Here is a 19,180-nt window from a genome sequence, read left to right on the forward strand (position 1 = left end):
TGGATACAGAATCAGATTCCTGGCCCACCTCAGCGTTCCCAGCTGGATATCTGAGCTTCTTTCCTCATCTCCAGCATGCAGTGTTTTCTGGTCCGCATGTTTCCACAAGCTGCTGTGTGGCCTACTTTCCACCATCCACAGTGGCCTGGAATAAACTCCTCTCAGTTTGGGTTCCACATCCAGAACAATCTAGTCTCCAGCCGGATCAGACCCGTAAAATTACAGCATCATTACCTGTTAATGTTTTACCACAAAGAAGTACAAGTACACAATCAGCTCAGCTACCCTTTCAGAAAATATTATAAACAACCAGAAATTTATGAAGAAAAAAAGTCAAGTTTTACCTACATTTCATCTCATTTGTATTCATTTATTCATTTTAAGACTTTTTTTTATTTAAACTATATACATATGTTTTACCATACTTATCATATTTTTGTGTTATTTTCAGTTATTTGATCTTTATATTTGACACGTTTCCAGGTTTATTCCAGACCAGCTTGGATCTGTAAAACCAGCACAGATTTAATTCCAGGTATCTGGAAGTGAAAAATCCATATTTCTCATGATCAGAGGAACTTTTTCAGATATAGAAGTTATTTAAATGTACATACGTGTACATTTCTACATGTGTGTAGTAACCCTGACCCTGAACTGACTATGCAGACAGAAACCCGAGTCCAGGCTCCGGAGACGGGAAGCAGCTTGGCTGATGAGCCTCAGCTGATGACCTCCGACCCTTGAGAGGGCGCTGCAGAGTAAACATGATGTTGGTAAGTCTCGAACTTTAGTTCCATGACATAACTTGCATCAGATGCTGCACCAATACAGATTTCTTCTGTTTGAGCTCTGGTGTCAGAATCCCGAATGGGAAACTCAGCTGGAACTCCTCCTGATGTCAGATTTCTGTTGTAAAGTTTGAAGAACCACACCTTGAAATCCAACACGGCACAGAAAGTGGGGATAGCTGCAGAAACCCCCCCCCCAGAGTCAAGGAAAGATCCCTCCAGCCCATCCCACCTCTCCACTGGCTCCTCCGACGCCCTGATGGGAAATAACATGGATGAGGAGGCTTTATGGACCCATCATTGCTTCCTCGTTCTTAATGGAGCAGCAAGTCCGACTGCAGGAGGGAGATCAACGTCTGGATTCACAGTTAAACATAAATAACAAGGAAGCACCAAAATGGAGAAGTGGAGGAAACTTCTCATCCTTCCGGCCTCACGTTTCCATGTCCTCGCTCTGCAGAAGCTTCAGAACTGCTGGTCTCCTTCTAGTTCAGGTCCTCCAGGTTTTACATGTTCCCTTGCTCCACCCTGAAGGACATGGACCTAGTTTGTTAATGACCAGTTAGCTTGAAACTGGACCAGAACCAGACGTCGTCTCCTCATTCCTGCCCATCCATGGAGCACCTCCTCCTCTTCAGGCTGGGGAAGTTCCTAAAGAGGGACAAGATCACCAGGACCTGATCCACAAAAGATGAGTCTTCAGATAGGGAGGGAAGCTTTGGTAGCCCGGTCCACCATCATTCAGCAGACGCTTTCTCCAAAGCGACTTCTGTCTGAAGGCGGCAGCGTTAAGGACTGGAAGGTGGTAATATTTGTCCCCTGTGGGACTTGAACCCAGAGGGATGTCCTGCGACCGATCTGTCCAGCTGCCATGGAAACCCAATGAGAACGATCTAGACCAGGTCTCTCAGAACCAGAACCAGGAGACTCCGCCAGGTTCTGGATCATCTGTAGGGGCAGCGTGGCTCGGTGGCATGGTTCAGCAAGGTAGAGGGGTCGTCTTGTAACCCGAGGGTTGCCGGTTTGATCCTCGGCCAGGTCGAGTTCATGTCGAGGTGTTCTTCGGCAAGACACCGGACCCCTAATTGCTCCTGATGGGTTGTTTTTAGCGCCTTGCATGGCAGCTTCCGCCATCAGTGTCTGAATGTGTCTGAATGTGTGTGTGAACGGGTGAATGTGATGTATGATGTAAAGCGCTTTATAAATATATATAAATACGGACCATTTACCAGAGTTTCACTGTTAGAGAATCATAATACTGGACCAGGATACAGGAAACAGAGGAGAACCGGTCATAAGAGGAGGAGAACCGGTCATGGTAGGAGAACCGGTCATAAGAGGAGGAGAACCGGTCATGAGAGGATGAGAACCAGTCATGGTAGGAGAACCGGTCATGGTAGGGGAACCGGTCATAGGAGGAGGAGAACTGGCCTTGTAAAGAGGACAGGTTATTGACTTCAGGCTTGTGTCTGAGACATAAAGAGACGATCTTGTGTTGATACGGTGATGGACTGATCGGTTGGGACGATCTCTTGTCTCTTGATGAAACCGTGAGGTCACCTGACAGGAAGGAAGGTGGTCAGATGACCTGATCTTCAGAGTGTCCAGCAGAGGACATGTGGACATTTGTCCTTCACACACTGGAAGAATCAAGGGAGGCGACTGGTTTCCTGAGTCACGAGAAGGAAGCAGGTCTCACCAGAACCAGGTCTCACCAGAACCAGAACCACATCTTTCCAGAATTCTTTCTGACCTGGACACACAGACTAACTGCAGGACAGGAAGTTGGTTCAGTTTTCACAATAAAACATCAGAGTCCAAAATCAAAATATTTTATTGTTATTTACAGATGATCCAGTTTCATCGGCTCTGATCACAGAAAGAACCAAAATCCTTCAGAAAAAACATTCAAGCCTTCAGTTTCTCCCACGTTCAGCCTTCACAGTGAACTCTGCGGAGTCCGGGTCAGTCCTACAAATCCCAAATGTAACACAGAAAAATGGCCGACAGACGGGCCCAACAGAAACCTCTGGAAACAGAAAAACCCAAATATTTTATACCTGTAAAAGAACAACATGACAGAATTTTCTTCAAGTGTTTGACGGTCTGACAGTCGGCACTTGGGTGCGCTTGATTTTGGTCACACCGGACGGTGGCGGACGGCCAGGTGGACTCGACAGGTCTGACAACAGCAGGAAGAAACAGGCGAGATCCAGATTTCAGACCGAATCTTCACATTCAGAGAAAGTCTGCTTCACATTCGGCATGCAGTCACGGCGAGGCGTTCAGGGACGCTCAGATGGTTTACGTTTGTCTCCAGGAAACGTCAGCCTGCCGCCATGTTTGTTTACTGAGGAAATGTCCAAACGTCACCTTCCTGTTTCTGGTCTGTTTATGGAAACATCGTTCTTCCATAAATGTGTCAGTTTAACCGTTTAAAGGACAGATTCACGTTTCCTTTGATATTCCTGTTGATTTTAAACATAAATGAGGGCTCAAATTTAACCTCCAACACAGAAATGAAATGATTCGACTTTTTCAGAAAAAAAAGAAAACATGTCTGCCACCAGGACAGTTTAATTTAATGATGAAAATCAGGAATCTGTCAATGATCAGCGTCATTGATTCCAGCGGCTGAAACTGAGTTGAGGAACGAGAATCTTTCCTTGAAACAAAAAACATTTTAGTTTATCCACAAATAAGTGTTGGGTTCTACGCAGCCAGAAGAGGGAGAGAAGTTTTCTAACTTGTTTCTCCACATTTGTAACTAACGAGTACAGGTACAAATCAAACCTGAACAAAGTTAGTTCAAAACATTTGTCCCACATTTTACACACCTACTCAAGAACCAATCAGATTCCTCTAATCCCTAACCAATCACAGAAAGAGCTGACCAAAGACAGTTTAACCGTCATGGCCCATAAAGGTGGATAAAAGTTCTCTAACCCTTAACCAATCATGGAGGGCCGAGATTGTCTACAACCAACTTTCCATGGTGTGGAAAAGTACGGCTACGAGTCGGACCAAAGCCAGCAGGACCGTCACAGCTCCCGAAAGGTGAGTCAGGTACCGGAAACTCAAAGATGGAAAAAACATTCATTCTGCTGAAGATTCTTTAATGTTTTATTTTTCCATGTACTGGCTCACCTTTCGGAAGCTACGACGGCTGTGTTCATGTTCTGTAAAAGCGACCTGTAAAATGAATCCGTACTTTCAGATTTGATTTTTACCTGTACGCATTTTTAAGCTTAGAGATCCGTGTTAATTTCCTGTTTTTTCCCGTCTTCTTTTCTCGGTTTGTTACGTTTTATTATGGTAGAAAAATAAACTAAAGTCACTTTTCCAGTTCCGTACAGCTTCCTTGTTTCTGACTGAAACTGCTTTTCTGGCGACTCAGCTTTAACCATCACGTCTCCCTTTTCTTAAACAACAGAACCAGAACCAGGACCAGGACAAGAACTAGGACAAGAACCAGGACAAGAACCAAAACTAGGACAAGAACCAGGACCTAACATTCAAGCAAAAGTGCATCAACATGAAATCATAAAGACTACAAAAACTTCAGCAGTCGTAGCGTTAATCTCCATCATCGTTAACGCAGCGGTCCAGTGATGTGGTACCGCACACACCTGACACACAAACATGCGGTTGCTCTTCATGCAGGTGGAGGCGGCTCCCTTCAGACGGGTCAACCATCGGTTAACCAGTCGGGTCCAACATGGCAGTGTTTGGTAGCTCAGGTTGAAACAGCGACGTGCGTGTGCGTGTCTACAGGTGTGTTTCTGAGCATGCTCAGTGGTCGTCGTGTCATCACAGCAGGAAATAAACTGTCTCTCAGTCTGTAACCAGTGTGAGCTTCTGTCAGAAGAGGGGGGCTTCTTCTAGGCAGGCTCGGGGAAGGGAGGCTCAGGTTGGGAGCAGGAGACCCAGACGACAGTACCGCTTCTCCAGCGTCTTCACAGATCAACAGGAGAGGAGGAGGAGTGAGGAGCCGTCTCCTTCCTCCTCTCGTTATAACAGCTCCTCTCGTTGTTTCTTCCTCAGGGGCCCCTGGCCGTTCCTCAGGGAGCCGTTCTGGGGCCGCAGCAGGTGTCCTCGCTCCTGTTCCGTCCACGGGACGCCGCCATGTCCCTCATCACTGTCCAGGTCAGAGTCCGAGTGCATGAGCGCCGAGGAGGTGGGAGCAGGAACTGGCTTCAGACGGGCTGGAGGAGGAGGAGGATAAGGAGGAAACACTGATGTTAAAATGAGCTTCACCTGGAATGAAAATTTCATCTAAACAAAACATTTGATCAAGACAATCTGCTGCCCGGACCAAACTGGACCAGACTGGACCAAACTGGACCAAACTAGACTGGACCAGACTAGATCACATAACTGGTAGTGAGAAGCTAGCTGCTGGGTAAAGTGAAGGGAGCTAAGCCTGAAGCTAGCTGCTGCTAGCAGCTAGGTAAAGTGAAGGTAGCTAAGCCTGAAGCTAGCTGCTGCTAGCCGCTGGATAAAGTGAAGGTAGCTAAGCCTGAAGCTAGCTGCTGCTAGCGGCTGGGTAAAGTGAAGGTAGCTAAGCCTGAAGCTAGCTGCTGCTAGCCGCTGGGTAAAGTGAAGGGAGCTAAGCCTGAAGCTAGCTGCTGTTAGCGGCTGGGTAAAGTGAAGGGAGCTAACCTTGAAGCTAGCTGCTGCTAGCGGCTGGGTAAAGTGAAGGTAGCTAAGCCTGAAGCTAGCTGCTGTTAGCTGCTGGACCAGCACCAGCAGGGTTACTAAACCCTCAGAAATGTTGCTTCAAGAACAAAAAGACCAGACAGAAAGACGAGGAAAGTAACTGGTTTTGTAGTTGCTAAACTCAAACTTTGGCTGTCTGAGCGCTCCCGCTCGCCATGTCGTGCTCACCGGCTCTCGGTGGCTGAAGCTCCAGACTGTCCTGTTCATCAGCTTCGAGCATCTTATAGCGACTTTTGCTTCGGCGAACTTTGCCCTTTCGCCTACCAGGACACAGAAACATTACCAGGTGGTTAAAGAGGCGGAGCTTAAAACTTCTGTTTAACGTTGCTGATGTAAACTCACCTTTTGCAGCAGCACACCATCAACCAGACAAGCGTTGCCGTAGCAACAACGATCATGAAGGATGCTATAGTCACATAGAGGACGCTCCACTCTGGAAATAGGAAACATGTTAAACACAAAGTTTCTCACCGTGTTCTTCATCATCATCATCCTCACTGTCTTCATCTTCCACATGATAATCATCTCCAACCTCACCATTATCCTTGTCCTCATCTTCATCATCCTCATCATTTTCCCTCTCATCCTGATGACCATCATCATCAGCAGCATTTTCATCATTAACCTCACCATCATCCTCATCATCATTCTCATCTTCATCATCCCTCCTCCTCACCACCACCACCATCAACATCCTCACGGTCTTCATCATCCCTCTCATCTTGATCCTCCTCCTCAACTTTAACCTAACCATCTTCCTCATTCTGATCATCCTCCTCCTCCTCTTCATCGTCCTACCACAGTTGCTCTCGGCGTCTCCGAGCTGAGCTCTGAGGAAGTTCTCCATCCAGAACGGATGACAAACGCAGCGCCGGGTGAACGGGTCACAGTCGCCGTGGCCGGAGCAGTTCAGCTGGCAGACTGAGGAAGAGGAGGCAGAAGAGGAAGAGTCAGCTTACTACAGAAACACCAGGATGCAGCCGGATGCCAGAAATCTGAGGACTGGACCTCAGTTTCATCATGTGACCACTGCCATGGGACAGTCACATTACTCAAAGAATTATGCAGAAAAAAAGAAAAAAGTAATAAAAATGTAAATTTACATTTTCATTTATTTATTTAATATTGTAATTTCATGCCACATATTTTAGATATTTCTGTCATTTTCTGTGGTATGTTAATGATATAAATGGTTTATCTTTATTAATATATTTTACATCCATTTATTTAACTCTAGCTTTATTTATACAGCACCAATTTACAACAATCATCTCAAGTCACTTTTACATTTTAATTTAATTCATTCATTCATTGTTGTAGCAGCAGTTTTATTATAATGTAATTATAATTAATCACAGATAATAAAATTACTTAATTATTAAATTACTTGGTTATTTAAATAAAAAATATTAGAAATAATTAAATCTTTTCAAATAACATCTTCCAAAATTCTTTTCCTCTCGTTTGTTCTAATTATCAGAAGAAGTCATGTGACTGAATCACTGGTCATAACCAGGAAGTTTCTTCCAAAATAAAGTTCCCAGGAAAATAAATTCCAAAATTTTCTTTTTTTTTTTCTTTAAACTTCACGATCAGCATGAAAATCAGAGAGACTGAAATAAAAAAATAAGGCATATGGGAGAATATTTGCATACAGAGAGAAAACATCTAATTATTCCTGTTTGCTTTCTAACTGGAAGCTTCTGGATTAATTTATCGACTCACCAACTGTGTCGACTCGTCGGGCTTTAAAGATCAGAAAGTCGTTCTTCTGTTTCCGTAGTTTGTTCCTCAGACTGAGAGCGACGCTCCGTCCAGATAGAGGAGGGCGTCCTGGACCGCCCGACACCAGGAAGACCAGACGGGTGCTGAGGAGGAGGAAGATGAGGAAGACCCTGTTTATTCATAGTTTCTGTGATAACTGGGACAGAGAAGGTGGAGAAGGTCTCACCTGTGCTCGTTGAATGCACCGATCTCCCTGACGATGATGTCACTGTCGAGCACGCCCAGTAGGACTCCGACCTGACGGAGCAGCATGTCGCGCTGCCGCTGTAGGACCTGGGACACGGAGACCTCCAGAACCAGTTCCACCAGGTCACGCTCCCACAGGTCTGATGGTCAGAAAACAGGAGGCTGAAACCCGGGTCAGAGGCCGGGAGCGGTTTCCGTCCCAGGGAACGGGAGGGCAGGTGAAAAACCGCTGCTAGGATCACGGTTATTATCGTTAACAAAGACTAACAAAACAACAAAAACTAGAATTAAAACATTCTCGTTAACTGAAATAATAAAAACGAGAGTTTTAAAAAAAAACGAAAACTAACTGAAACTGTATTGTGTGTTTACAAAACGAACTAAAACTAACTAAAATTTTAACAAAAATGTCCTTCGTTTTTTGTAAATTTATTTCATACATAAGGCCTCGGGGTTGATATGAAATCTGTTTACTTCGCTCTGCCGGATTTACGCCAGGTGTCTGTGCCGTACGGCATCTGAAGGCGTGACGTCACGTGTCAACCGCCTGCGCTGGCTAGTGTGATGCTACGGAAAAAGCCAGGAGAGTCCTGTTTGGGATTTCTTTCATTATGAACATGTCAAAGATAAAAGTGTGTTGTAGAAGAAGCAGGTGGTTCAATATGTGGAAGGAAAAACACGAATCTGAAAAAACTAAACTAAAACTAATACAAACTAAACTAAAACTGATAAAAACTAAACTAAAACTAATACAAACTAAACTAAAACTGATAAAAACTAAACTAAAACAAATACAATCTAAACAAAAACTGATAAAAACTAAACAAAAACTGATAAAAACTAAACTAAAACTGATAAAAACTAAACAAAAACTGATAAAAACTAAACTAAAACTGATAAAAACTAAACTAAAACAGATAAAAACTAAACTAAAACAAATACAATCTAAACAAAAACTGATAAAAACTGAACTAAAACTAATAAAAACTAAACAAAAACTGATAAAAACTAAACAAAAACTAATAAAAACGAAACTAAAACTGATAAAAACTAAACTAAAACTGATAAAAACTAAACTAAAACTGATAAAAACTAAACAAAAACTAATAAAAACTAAACTAAAACTGATAAAAACTAAACTAAAACTGATAAAAACTAAAACTAATAAAAACTAAACAAAAACTGATAAAAAACTAAACAAAAACTGATAAAAACTAAACAAAAACTGATAAAAACTAAACTAAAACTGATAAAAACTAAACTAAAACTGATAAAAACTAAACTAAAACTAATACAAACTGATAAAAACTAAACAAAAACTAATAAAAACTAAACTAAAACTGATAAAAACTAAACTAAAACTAATAAAAACTAAACTAAAACTGATAAAAACTAAACAAAAACTAATAAAAACTAAACTAAAACTGATAAAAACTAAACTAAAACTGATAAAAACTAAACTAAAACTAATACAAACTGATAAAAACTAAACAAAAACTAATAAAAACTAAACTAAAACTGATAAAAACTAAACTAAAACTGATAAAAACTAAACAAAAACTAATAAAAACTAAACTAAAACTGATAAAAACTAAACTAAAACTGATAAAAACTAAACTAAAACTGATAAAAACTAAACAAAAACTAATAAAAACTAAACTAAAACTGATAAAAACTAAACAAAAACTAATAAAAACTAAACAAAAACTGATAAAAACTAAACAACAACTGAGTGGGGCATCTTCCTACAACATATGACCGCCGGTTGGGAAACAGATTAAATTTAAATTTAAAACATTTTGTCCTAATGATCCATGGTAATTCCAGGTGGGGTGTAGTAACAATAATAATAATAATAATATTAATAAAAAATTGGATTTGTATTGCACTTTATATTTCAGGGAACCTCAGAGTGCTACAGAAAGCTGGAATAAAGTAAGACAAAGTATAAAATGTTATTTAGCAGAAGGCTTTTCAGGTTTTGCTTAAAAACATCTGGCTGTGGCCTCTCAGGTGGTCTGGTGGGGCGTTCCAGTCTTGGGGCAGGAACTGGAAAGGCTCTGTGTAGGAAGTGTGTCGTACCTGCCCGGACCTCCACCGTCCCCCTGGCGGAGCTGCTCTGTCCTTTGCTGTCTGTGACCGTCAGCAGGAAGCTGTACTTCCCCTCCACCAGGTTGCCCAGAAACAGCACCGCCTGGTGGTCCGAGTTGTTCAGAACATCCTGAAACAAACGGATCGACAGGTTCGGTGGAGGCAGAACTGCAGACGTACGAGCAGAAGAAGCTGCAGGAACTCAGAACCAGAACACAAACACGGTCCCAGTCTCACCCCGGCTGCAGGGCTGCTGTCCTCCCGGGTCCACAGGAAGCTGATTCCACCCTTATCATCAGAGGAGCGCGACCCGTCCAGAGTGGCGGTCCGGACCGGCAGACAGACCGGCGGACTCGACACGACCTCAGCAACAGGAGACTGGTCCTTCTCTGGAGACACAACACCAGGAAACACTCAACACTGCCCAGAACTGCTTGTCCTGCTGGTTCTGGAGTCTTCATCTGAACCGGTTACAGAACTGAAACCGTCCCTGATCCACAGAAGGAAAACCTGAAGGTTGCTCTGTAACGCAAGTGGTCAGGGGGCGGGCCCCCGGGTGGGGGCGGACCCCCGGGTGGGGGCGGACCCCCGGGTGGGGGTGGATCCCCGGGTGGGGGCGGACCCCCGGGTAGGGCGGACCCCCGAGTGGGGGTGGACAGTGGCGCAACGTGGCTAAATACAACTTTAGTAAAACATGCTAACAAAACATCAACAAACTGTGAAAGTACCAACACACAAACGACAAATCAACAAAAAGAATTTAACTACCCAAAAGAAGAAAAGAAGGAAATACGATATCTTGCCATAGACTTGGCCGGGTACCGAAGAGAGACCAGAGCTGCCAAGCCAAGCGTCTCATCCTGAGCACGGAGGAAACTCCTCAGCTGTCCCATGACGCAGCATGGTCTCACCGGAAGCAGAGTTTCCAGGCTCAACGCCTCGCGCTGCAGCAGAGCTGATTCCGGTTTAACTGCAGTTAACGAAGCAGCAGCCAGGAAACTAAACTCGGTTTCAGTTCTTCCTACGTTTCATTTGAGGCATCGGGGGGCTGGACAGAAGTGATGATGAAAAGAGCCCCGCAGGAAAAGTTTGGGAACCTTGCTGTAACAGTCAGACCAGGACCAGAAGAGTTCAGCAATTCTGGGTGTAAGCAGAAGACAGGGTGAATCAAAGAATCCTGAAGGAGCTAAACTGGTTATAAAATCAGTTAAAGTAGTCATTAAACCAGTTTGTAAAGTTTGACTGATAATAAAACAAACTTCATCTGAGATTCCTTCTGTTTTTCCAGGGAATGTGTTGACCAATAAAAACAGGAAAAGCTGCTGAGTGCTGCAGTGGTTTCCTGTAAAACGGAAAAATGTTGCTCTCCATGTGGGAAGCCTGCACAGCTGAGTCTCACAGACGTAAATATACATCACTTCATCTCCACCTGTTCTACTTCCTGTTTACACTAAAATCCAACCAGCCAATCACACGGCAGCATGTGACGTGGTGAAGACGACCTGCTTTAGTTCAAGCTGAGCATCAGAAGAAGGAAGAAAGAAGATTTAAGAGACTTTGAACATGGTTGCTGGTCTGAGTATTTACTGGGATTTCCACCAACAACCATCTCCAGGATTTCCAGAGATGGTCTGAAGAAGAGAAAACATCCAGAGCAGCAGTTGTCTGGACCAGGATGCAGCAGAAGACACACCGGGTGTCTCCTGTCAGCTAAGAACAGGAAACTGAAGCTACAATTCACACACACTCACCAACACTGGACAATAGAAGATGGAGAAACGTTGCTGGTCTGATGAGTCTCCATTTCAGCTCCACATTCAGATGCTCGGCTCAGAATCTGCTGGAAACATCATGAAAACATGGATCCATCCTGCCTTGGATCAACGCTTCAGGCTGCTGCTGGTGTAATGGTGGGGGAAGATTTTCTTGGCCCACTTTGGGCCCCTTAGTACCAACGTGGCCTGGTTTAACCAGCACAGCCTACCTGAGTATTGTTGCTGACCATGTCCATCCCTTTATGACCACAGTGGAGCATCTTCTGATGCTACTTCCAGCAGGATAATGCACCATGTCACAAAGCTCAGATCATCTCCACCTGCTTTCTAGAACATGACGATGAGTTCACTGGACTCCAACGGCCTCCACAGCCACCAGATCTCAGTCCAGTAGAGCAGCTTTGGGATGTGGTGGAACGGGAGATTCTCATCATGGATGCAGCCGACAAACCTGCAGCAACTGTGTGATGCTGTCATGTTAATATGGAGAAAACCTCTGAGGAAGGTTTCCACCACCTGCTTCATCTATCACACCAGGATTAAAAAGGTCCGACCCGGTACTAGAAGGTAGACCCGATGAAGAGGACGACCCGGTACTAGAAGGTAGACCCGATGAAGAGGACGACCCGGTACTAGAAGGTGGTCCTGATGAAGAGGACGACCCGGTACTAGAAGGCGGACCTGATGAAGAGGACGACCCGGTCCTAGAAGGTGGTCCTGATGAAGAGGACGACCCGGTACTAGAAGGTGGACCTGATGAAGAGCACGACCCGGTCCTAGAAGGTGGTCCTGATGAAGAGGACGACCCGGTACTAGAAGGTGGACCTGATGAAGAGGACGACCCGGTACTAGAAGGTGGACCCGATGAAGAGGACGACCCGGTACTAGAAGGTGGTCCTGATGAAGAGGACGACCCGGTACTAGAAGGCGGACCTGATGAAGAGGACGACCCGGTCCTAGAAGGTGGACCTGATGAAGAGGACGACCCGGTCCTAGAAGGTGGTCCTGATGAAGAGGACGACCCGGTACTAGAAGGTGGACCTGATGAAGAGGACGACCCGGTACTAGAAGGCGGACCCGATGAAGAGGACGACCCGGTACTAGAAGGTGGACCTGATGAAGAGGACGACCCGGTACTAGAAGGTGGTCCTGATGAAGAGGACGACCCGGTACTAGAAGGCGGACCTGATGAAGAGGACGACCCGGTCCTAGAAGGTGGACCTGATGAAGAGGACGACCCGGTACTAGAAGGTGGTCCTGATAACCAGGATGTGTGTGTGTTCAGGAACTTGTGGCACATTTTTTAAACACCCATAATCCTCGGCTGTCTGAGGGAAACCACTATCCTACCTTCCCTGACGATGACCGTCACCGTGTCGCTGTTCTCCAGCTTCCTCTCATCAGTCACCATCAGAGTGAACATGTACGTTCCCACCTCCAGACCTGTCACCGTGGCAACGGCACTGTCTGCGTTCTCTATCTTCACACCATCGGGACCGCTGCAGGAGGAGAAACAAAAACTACTCAGCGTGTTTTTATCTTCAACAATCAGACTTCATGGAGTCTTGGCTGCTTTTCCAGACGGACCCAACTTTTCCTCTCGGGAAGCTGATCGTCAAAGAAAACTCAAGCCAACCTGCCATTGCGGGCCTGTTTACACACGACGCGGAGACGGTAAAACGCAACGCTTTTGTTGCATTCTGGCCTCTTGTTTCCATGGTAACAGTTGCAGTGTAAGGCAAGTCCCGTCAGTGGAAAGTGGATGTGGAATGACGTGTTTCATCTCGCGCTCAGACCCTGGTTAACCTGCGAGAAGCACAACAACGGCGGACCTCCTGTCGTGTGTGTGCTGCTGCATCTTTTTCATTTGTTTGGTCAGAACCTGTCTGGTGGAGTATTTATGCCGTGATGACGCTGAGGCTACACGCTCCAGACAACCAGCCGCTGACTCGCAACGCGTCGGCTGTGTTTCGCGGTCTTAGGTGGATGCGGTGCACCCCTGGCCGGGCGTGGCCACTGCGTGGTTTCTGGTCCTGCGTCTTCTCCTACACGGACTTCGTTTTCATTCCACTGTTGTGTCAACGTTAAAAAGTTCAAATATTTCCATTTTGTGTGGAAACAGTGTCGGGTAAACAGGGCCTCAGAAAATACTCCAACCAAAACTGTTGAGATTTCCTGTGAAATCACTCGGATGCAGACCATGTGTCCATGAACACAGGACTGGGAATAATTCTAATTCTAATTCTCGTCTGCCTCCGACATGACGACCGCCACCGGGGCCAACGGCACGTCTGCCTCCGACATGACGACCGCCACCGGGGCCAACGGCACGTCTGCCTCCGACATGACGACCGCCACCGGGGCCAACGGCACGTCTGCCTCCGACATGACGACCGCCACCGGGGCCAACGGTACGTCTGCCTCCGACATGACGACCGCCACCGGGGCCAACGGCACGTCTGCCTCCGACATGACGACCGCCACCGGGGCCAACGGCACGTCTGCCTCCGACATGACGACCGCCACCGGGGCCAACGGCACGTCTGGACAAGGAGCGCTGTGGAAACGGCTGCTCCGTCGGTCTGCCTGTTCCTGTATGTGTTATGTGTTTATGTTTTTGTCTAGTCTTGGACGGGTTGTACCGAAAACATGAATTTCCCTGCAAAGGGATTAATAAAGTATTTCTGATTTCTGATCTGATTTCTGCTGATGGAAAATTCCAGTACAGGTGGAGGATTCCTATTGGCTGAACATGAACAAAACCAAAAGCTCCATGAGGTCAGGAAACATGTCAGAGTTACAACACAAAATAATCTCCTACAGTTTTCAGTTTACTGACGATCAGATGTGTGATTTTAGAGTCCAGGAGTTCTGGAACATCTCGCCTGTTCGTTAAACTGGTCCTGGACGGGATAGAAATGTCTGGAAAACTTCCGTAGATCAGCTAAAGGGTAGCTATCCATCACAGTTTACGCCACAGAGCTACACACCACCGCTCCTGGTGGAGGAGATAGACCTCGGGCAGATCTGATGGAGGTTTAGGGGTTAAAAGGAATCATTTGCTCCAACAGCTGATGGTAAAAACAGTAAAATCGTTCATTCCTGAATATCTGAAGATACTAAAAACATTTGTGCTCTGAACCTAAATAACTGACTTCATCCTCGTGTTCATCAGATCTTAGTGGATTACTGAGCTCAGAACTCGAACCTGGTCTTGGTCCAGTGGTAGGTGGATATCTTCTGGTCGTCACTGCTCTTACTGGCGTTCAGCGTAGTTCTGTCCACGGGCAGCGTCAGCTCCTTATCCGGCCCGGCGTCTGCCACCGGTGGCTTGTTGTTCTCTGGAGGACGAAGAGTAGAAAATAAGACGTGTCAGAGAATCATGAGATCCACAACCAGAGCTACGAAAGAGCTCAGCTGGTACAGAATCCCTGATCCACCCATCCATCCAACATCCACACACCCAAGCCTGGTGCTCGGCCCTCTTCTCTTTTCTCTATACACGTCCTCACTCGGTGCATCATTAGCTCTCATGGTTTCTCCTACCACTGCTATGCAGATGACACTCAGCTTTTCCTTTCTTTCCCACCTGACGACACAACGTCTCAATGTGAATATCAGCATGTTGCTGATATCTCCACATGGATGAAGGATCACCACCTTCAGCTAAATCTGTCCAAGACCGAGCTTATTGTCTTTCCAGCCAATCCTTCCTTACCGCCACAGATAAACGTGCAGCTTGACTCCATCACGCTTGTGTCTACGTCTTCTACCAGGAATCTTGGTGTCATGGTAGACAACCAGCTGACCTTTAAGGACCATGTTGCCTCGGTTTCCCGGTCTTGCCGATTTGCTCTCTACAACATCAGGAGGATCAGACCCTACCTGACTGAACACACGACCCAGCTCCTGGTCCAGGCTCTGGTCATTTCACGCATTGACTACTGCAACTCCTTACTGGCTGGCCTGCCTGCATGCTCAGTTAAACCTCTGCAGATGATCCAGAACGCAGCAGCACGTCTGGTCTTCAACCAGCCCAAAAGAGCTCATGTCACTCCGCTGCTAATCGCTCTCCACTGGCTTCCAGTTGCAGCGCATCAGATTCAAAGCTCTGCTTCTGGCTTACAAAACAATAACCTCCAATCTCCAGCGCTACATGACAGGAGTCTGACTACAGCTTAATGTTTGAATTCTTGCTTGTGTTGTTCTTCCTCTCAAATGTAAGTCACTTAGGATCAAAGAGTCTGCTAAATGACTGTAGAATAGAACAGAATAGAATAGAATAGAATCCATCCCACTTTGAAATAACTAGAGAAGGAAATCAGATTAAAAAATCCAGATAACCCAGCTTTCCAGCAGCACTTAAACACACCCTGCCTGAGTGAAGCTCATCGATTGTTAACGGACCAGTTTGTCCGTGTGTGAGGTCATCCGTGAACACGTATGTAACCGTTTCCCTGCACAGGAACTTTTTTAAACACCATCAGGTTTGTGAGGTTGGAGGTAAAGAATGTGTATTAAATCTTGTTTGTGTGTAAACTTATGTTGTGTTTATATTTATGTGTGTGTTTGAACACACTTGCAGGAACACAACGTAGCAACTGTCTACATGGTTTACAGATCATGTATGACACATGTATGATGAGTTTGAGTCGATTTTCTCTGTATAAATGACTGACATAAACCTGAAGGTAGGTGTGTGTGTGGATTAACAGGTGTGTCAACAAGGCGATTCAACACACACGCACACCTGGGCTCCCAGATCAAACAGCTGTTACCTGCTGTCGCTGACAGGACGTTTGCTTCAGGTGTGTCAGGTGTTTACCTGGCTGCACGATGACGGTGACCTGCGACGTGTCTTGCTGACCCGCAGAGTCCATCACAGTCAGCTGGAAGGTGTAGTCTCCCGCCTGCATGGCCGACAGCTGCAGGATGGGCGTGCGCACACCCTGAACGTTGCAAAGAGACGACATTGAGCCAGATGCTGCCAACGTTTAAAGAAACTCACCTGAGCATCAGGTCTGTGGCTCACCTGCATGTCCACCACCTTGGCTTTGCTCTCCGGGCTGAGCGACCACTCGTAGGACAGCGAGTCGTGGTCATCCGTGCTCATGTTGCCTAACAGAGAGATGGAGTTACGCGGCAGCTGGATGACCTGGAAGCAGGAGGAGAGCGGAGGTTATAGCAGCTGTGGCGTTAATGACAGACGAGGTGGAGGAAGGTCGGACCTGGTTCGGGCCGGCGTTGGCTAAGGGCGGGTAATCCTTGGCTTTGTTGACGGAGAGCGTGGCCTCAGTCGAGTTGGTGGCGCCGTCCGAGTCGGTCACCGTCAAACTGGAGGAGTAGAAACACAGTTGAACACGTATGAGAGCTCCACATGTAGCTGAAGCAGACACCCCCATTCACCCCCCCCCCCCCCCCCCCCCCCCATCCAGAAACGAACTTTTTATTTCTATTTATTAACTTTTGCTAAGAACCCTGGCGTGTTAATCTGTGTGTGCATATAGTCACCAAATGTCAGGAGAACTTAAGGATCATGACGTTGAAGTTACGGTAACATTTGGGGCGACGTTGTGGCTCAGTGAGGTCATGTCGGGTGTCACGCTGCAACAATCAGTTTACGCAGCTGGACGATTACAGCAACGTGACGAGAACCACCAAGATAGCAAGCACAGGTCCCTCCTCTTCCTCATCCTCTTCGTCAGCAGCTGGATGAAACTTACACGCGGCAGTAAGTCACCGGTCTACGCTTACTGGCAGCATCTCTGCATGTTGGGTTTTTATCTGCTGCAGATGTTTCCTGATGTTTTACAGACATCACAGTCTGGTCGAACTCTAGCAACGCTCCTCTAACATGAACTGATACCTGTGCAGGTGAGTTACTGAGTGCTGTTGAGTGAGCCGATTACGGTGGAAACATCTGGGCTGAGCATCTGTGTAAAATATGATCCATGGTGGTGAACGGATCTCATTACATCACTGATCAGGTTCTTTGATTAACAGCCTCAGAAAGTCTGGTTATTGGCTGAAGTGACCAGACTGACTTTGCTATTCATGAATGAGATCTTTTATTTTCTGTCACACCTGTCGGTCACAGCTGATACGAGCTGGATCTGATTTTAAGTGATGTCAAAAGCTTATTTTATTTCTTTATAGTAGAAGAGGCTCATTCTTTTTAATGGGTTTTTATACCTAATCTGCTTTCTGGGCCAAATGTTAAATTATTAAACTGAAATTTGTCCTAATATAAAATCAAAGTTTACTTAATAGGCCCCGCCCACTTCACTTCACAATCACTGTGACCTGGCGCCAGGACTGACCTGAAGGTGTAGTTTCCGGGTACCAGGCTGGTGAGGGTGAGGACGGGGGTGTCGGCAGAGACCTTCTCCTCCCTCAGCGGACCTTTGACCTCCTCCCAGTGCCACGCCACCACCTTATCGTCATCGGTGCTCTCTGAGCAGAGGAAATGTGACATCCGTCTGCGGAGCTGCCGTTAAACATGTGTGTGTGTGTGTGTGTGTGTGTGTGTACTAGACTCACGGCTGCCGTCGATCACTGTGGAGCTGGTCGGCAGGGAGATTTCCTGGCTCTTTGGGGAAACCATGGCAACTGGAGGCGTGTTTACTCGCGGCTCTGTCAGGTGGAAAACGAGGCGTCAGGTCGACTCTGATCCGGTTCCATCCAGTTCAATTCAAAAATTTTATTACATTCCTGTCATTTAGGGTGACCAATCAGGTGACCAAACAAGTAAAAATCCGGAAGTAGAAGCTTCAGGTTCTGCTAAAGTTGGGAGAGGGAGAGCCCGCAGTCTTAGCATTAGCTCCTAATGTGAGAGCCTGCAGTCTTAGCATTGGCTACTAATGGGAGAGCCTGCAGTCTTAGCATTAGCTGCTAATGGGAGAGCCTGCAGTCTTAGCATTAGCAGCTAATGGGAGAAACTGTAGTCTTAGCATTAGCTGCTAATGGAGAGCCTGCAGTCTTAGCGTTAGCTGCTAATGGGAGAGCCCGCAGTCTTAGCGTTAGCTGCTAATGGGAGAGCCCGCAGTCTTAGCGTAGGCTGCTAATAGGAGAGCCCGCAGCCTTAGCATTAGCTGCTAATGGGAGAGCCTGCAGTCTTAGCATTGGCTGCTAATGGGAGAGCCTGCAGTCTTAGCGTTAGCTGGTAATGTGACAGCCTGCAGTCTTAGCATTAGCTGCTAATGGGAGAGCCCGAAGTCTTAGCATTGGCTACTAATGGGAGAGCCTGCAGTCTTAGCGTTAGCTGTTAATGTGGGAGCCCGCAGTCTTACCATTGGCTACTAATGGGAGAGCCCGCAGTCATAGCGTTAGCTACTAATGGGAGAGCCCTAAGTCTTAGCATTGGCTGCTAATGGGAGAGCCTGCAGTCTTAGCATTAGCGTTAGCTGTTAATGTGAGAGCCCGCAGTCTTACCATTGGCTACTAATGGGAGAGCCCGCAGTCTTAGCCTTAGCTGCTAATGGGAAAGCCTGCATTCTTAGCGTTAACGGCTAATGTGAGAGCCTGCATTCTTAGCATTAGCTGCTAATGTGAGAGCCTGCAGTCTTAGCGTTAGCTGGTAATGTGAGGGCCTGCAGTCTTAGCGTTAGCTGCTAATGTGAGATCCTGCAGTCTTAGCATTAGCTGCTAATGGGACAGCCTGCAGTCTTAGCGTTAGCTGCTAATGTGAGAGTCTGCAGTCTTAGCGTTAGCTGCTAATGTGAGAGCCTGCAGTCTTAGCATTGGCTACTAATGGGAGAGCCTGCAGTCTTAGCGTTAGCTGCTAATGTGAGAGCCTGCAGTCTTAGCATTGGCTGCTAATGGGAGAGCCTGCAGTCT

At 46.4% G+C, this 19,180-nt stretch overlaps 1 protein-coding gene across 3 annotated transcripts in view; it reads right to left on the reverse strand.

The window, feature by feature from the left end:
• Positions 1-2,604: 2,604 nt before the first annotated feature.
• The window catches only part of kiaa0319l (KIAA0319-like ortholog), a 31,414-nt gene continuing 14,838 nt past the window's right edge, over positions 2,605-19,180 (reverse strand). For all 3 annotated transcript variants that reach the window (XM_042012370.1, XM_042012369.1, XM_042012368.1), the window contains 15 exons: positions 17,885-17,977; positions 17,665-17,797; positions 16,573-16,678; positions 16,377-16,499; positions 16,170-16,293; positions 14,553-14,685; positions 12,695-12,843; positions 9,807-9,958; positions 9,561-9,699; positions 7,459-7,618; positions 7,233-7,375; positions 6,306-6,428; positions 5,850-5,940; positions 5,676-5,767; positions 2,605-4,993 (listed from right to left, as the gene is read on the reverse strand). In XM_042012370.1, the coding sequence (XP_041868304.1) occupies positions 4,800-4,993; positions 5,676-5,767; positions 5,850-5,940; positions 6,306-6,428; positions 7,233-7,375; positions 7,459-7,618; positions 9,561-9,699; positions 9,807-9,958; positions 12,695-12,843; positions 14,553-14,685; positions 16,170-16,293; positions 16,377-16,499; positions 16,573-16,678; positions 17,665-17,797; positions 17,885-17,977 (1,955 nt within the window). In that variant the 3' untranslated portion in view covers positions 2,605-4,799. The remainder of the gene's footprint in view (positions 4,994-5,675; positions 5,768-5,849; positions 5,941-6,305; positions 6,429-7,232; positions 7,376-7,458; positions 7,619-9,560; positions 9,700-9,806; positions 9,959-12,694; positions 12,844-14,552; positions 14,686-16,169; positions 16,294-16,376; positions 16,500-16,572; positions 16,679-17,664; positions 17,798-17,884; positions 17,978-19,180) is intronic.

This window comes from Melanotaenia boesemani, chromosome 17 (genome assembly GCF_017639745.1).
Source record: "Melanotaenia boesemani isolate fMelBoe1 chromosome 17, fMelBoe1.pri, whole genome shotgun sequence".
NCBI lineage: Eukaryota > Metazoa > Chordata > Actinopteri > Atheriniformes > Melanotaeniidae > Melanotaenia > Melanotaenia boesemani.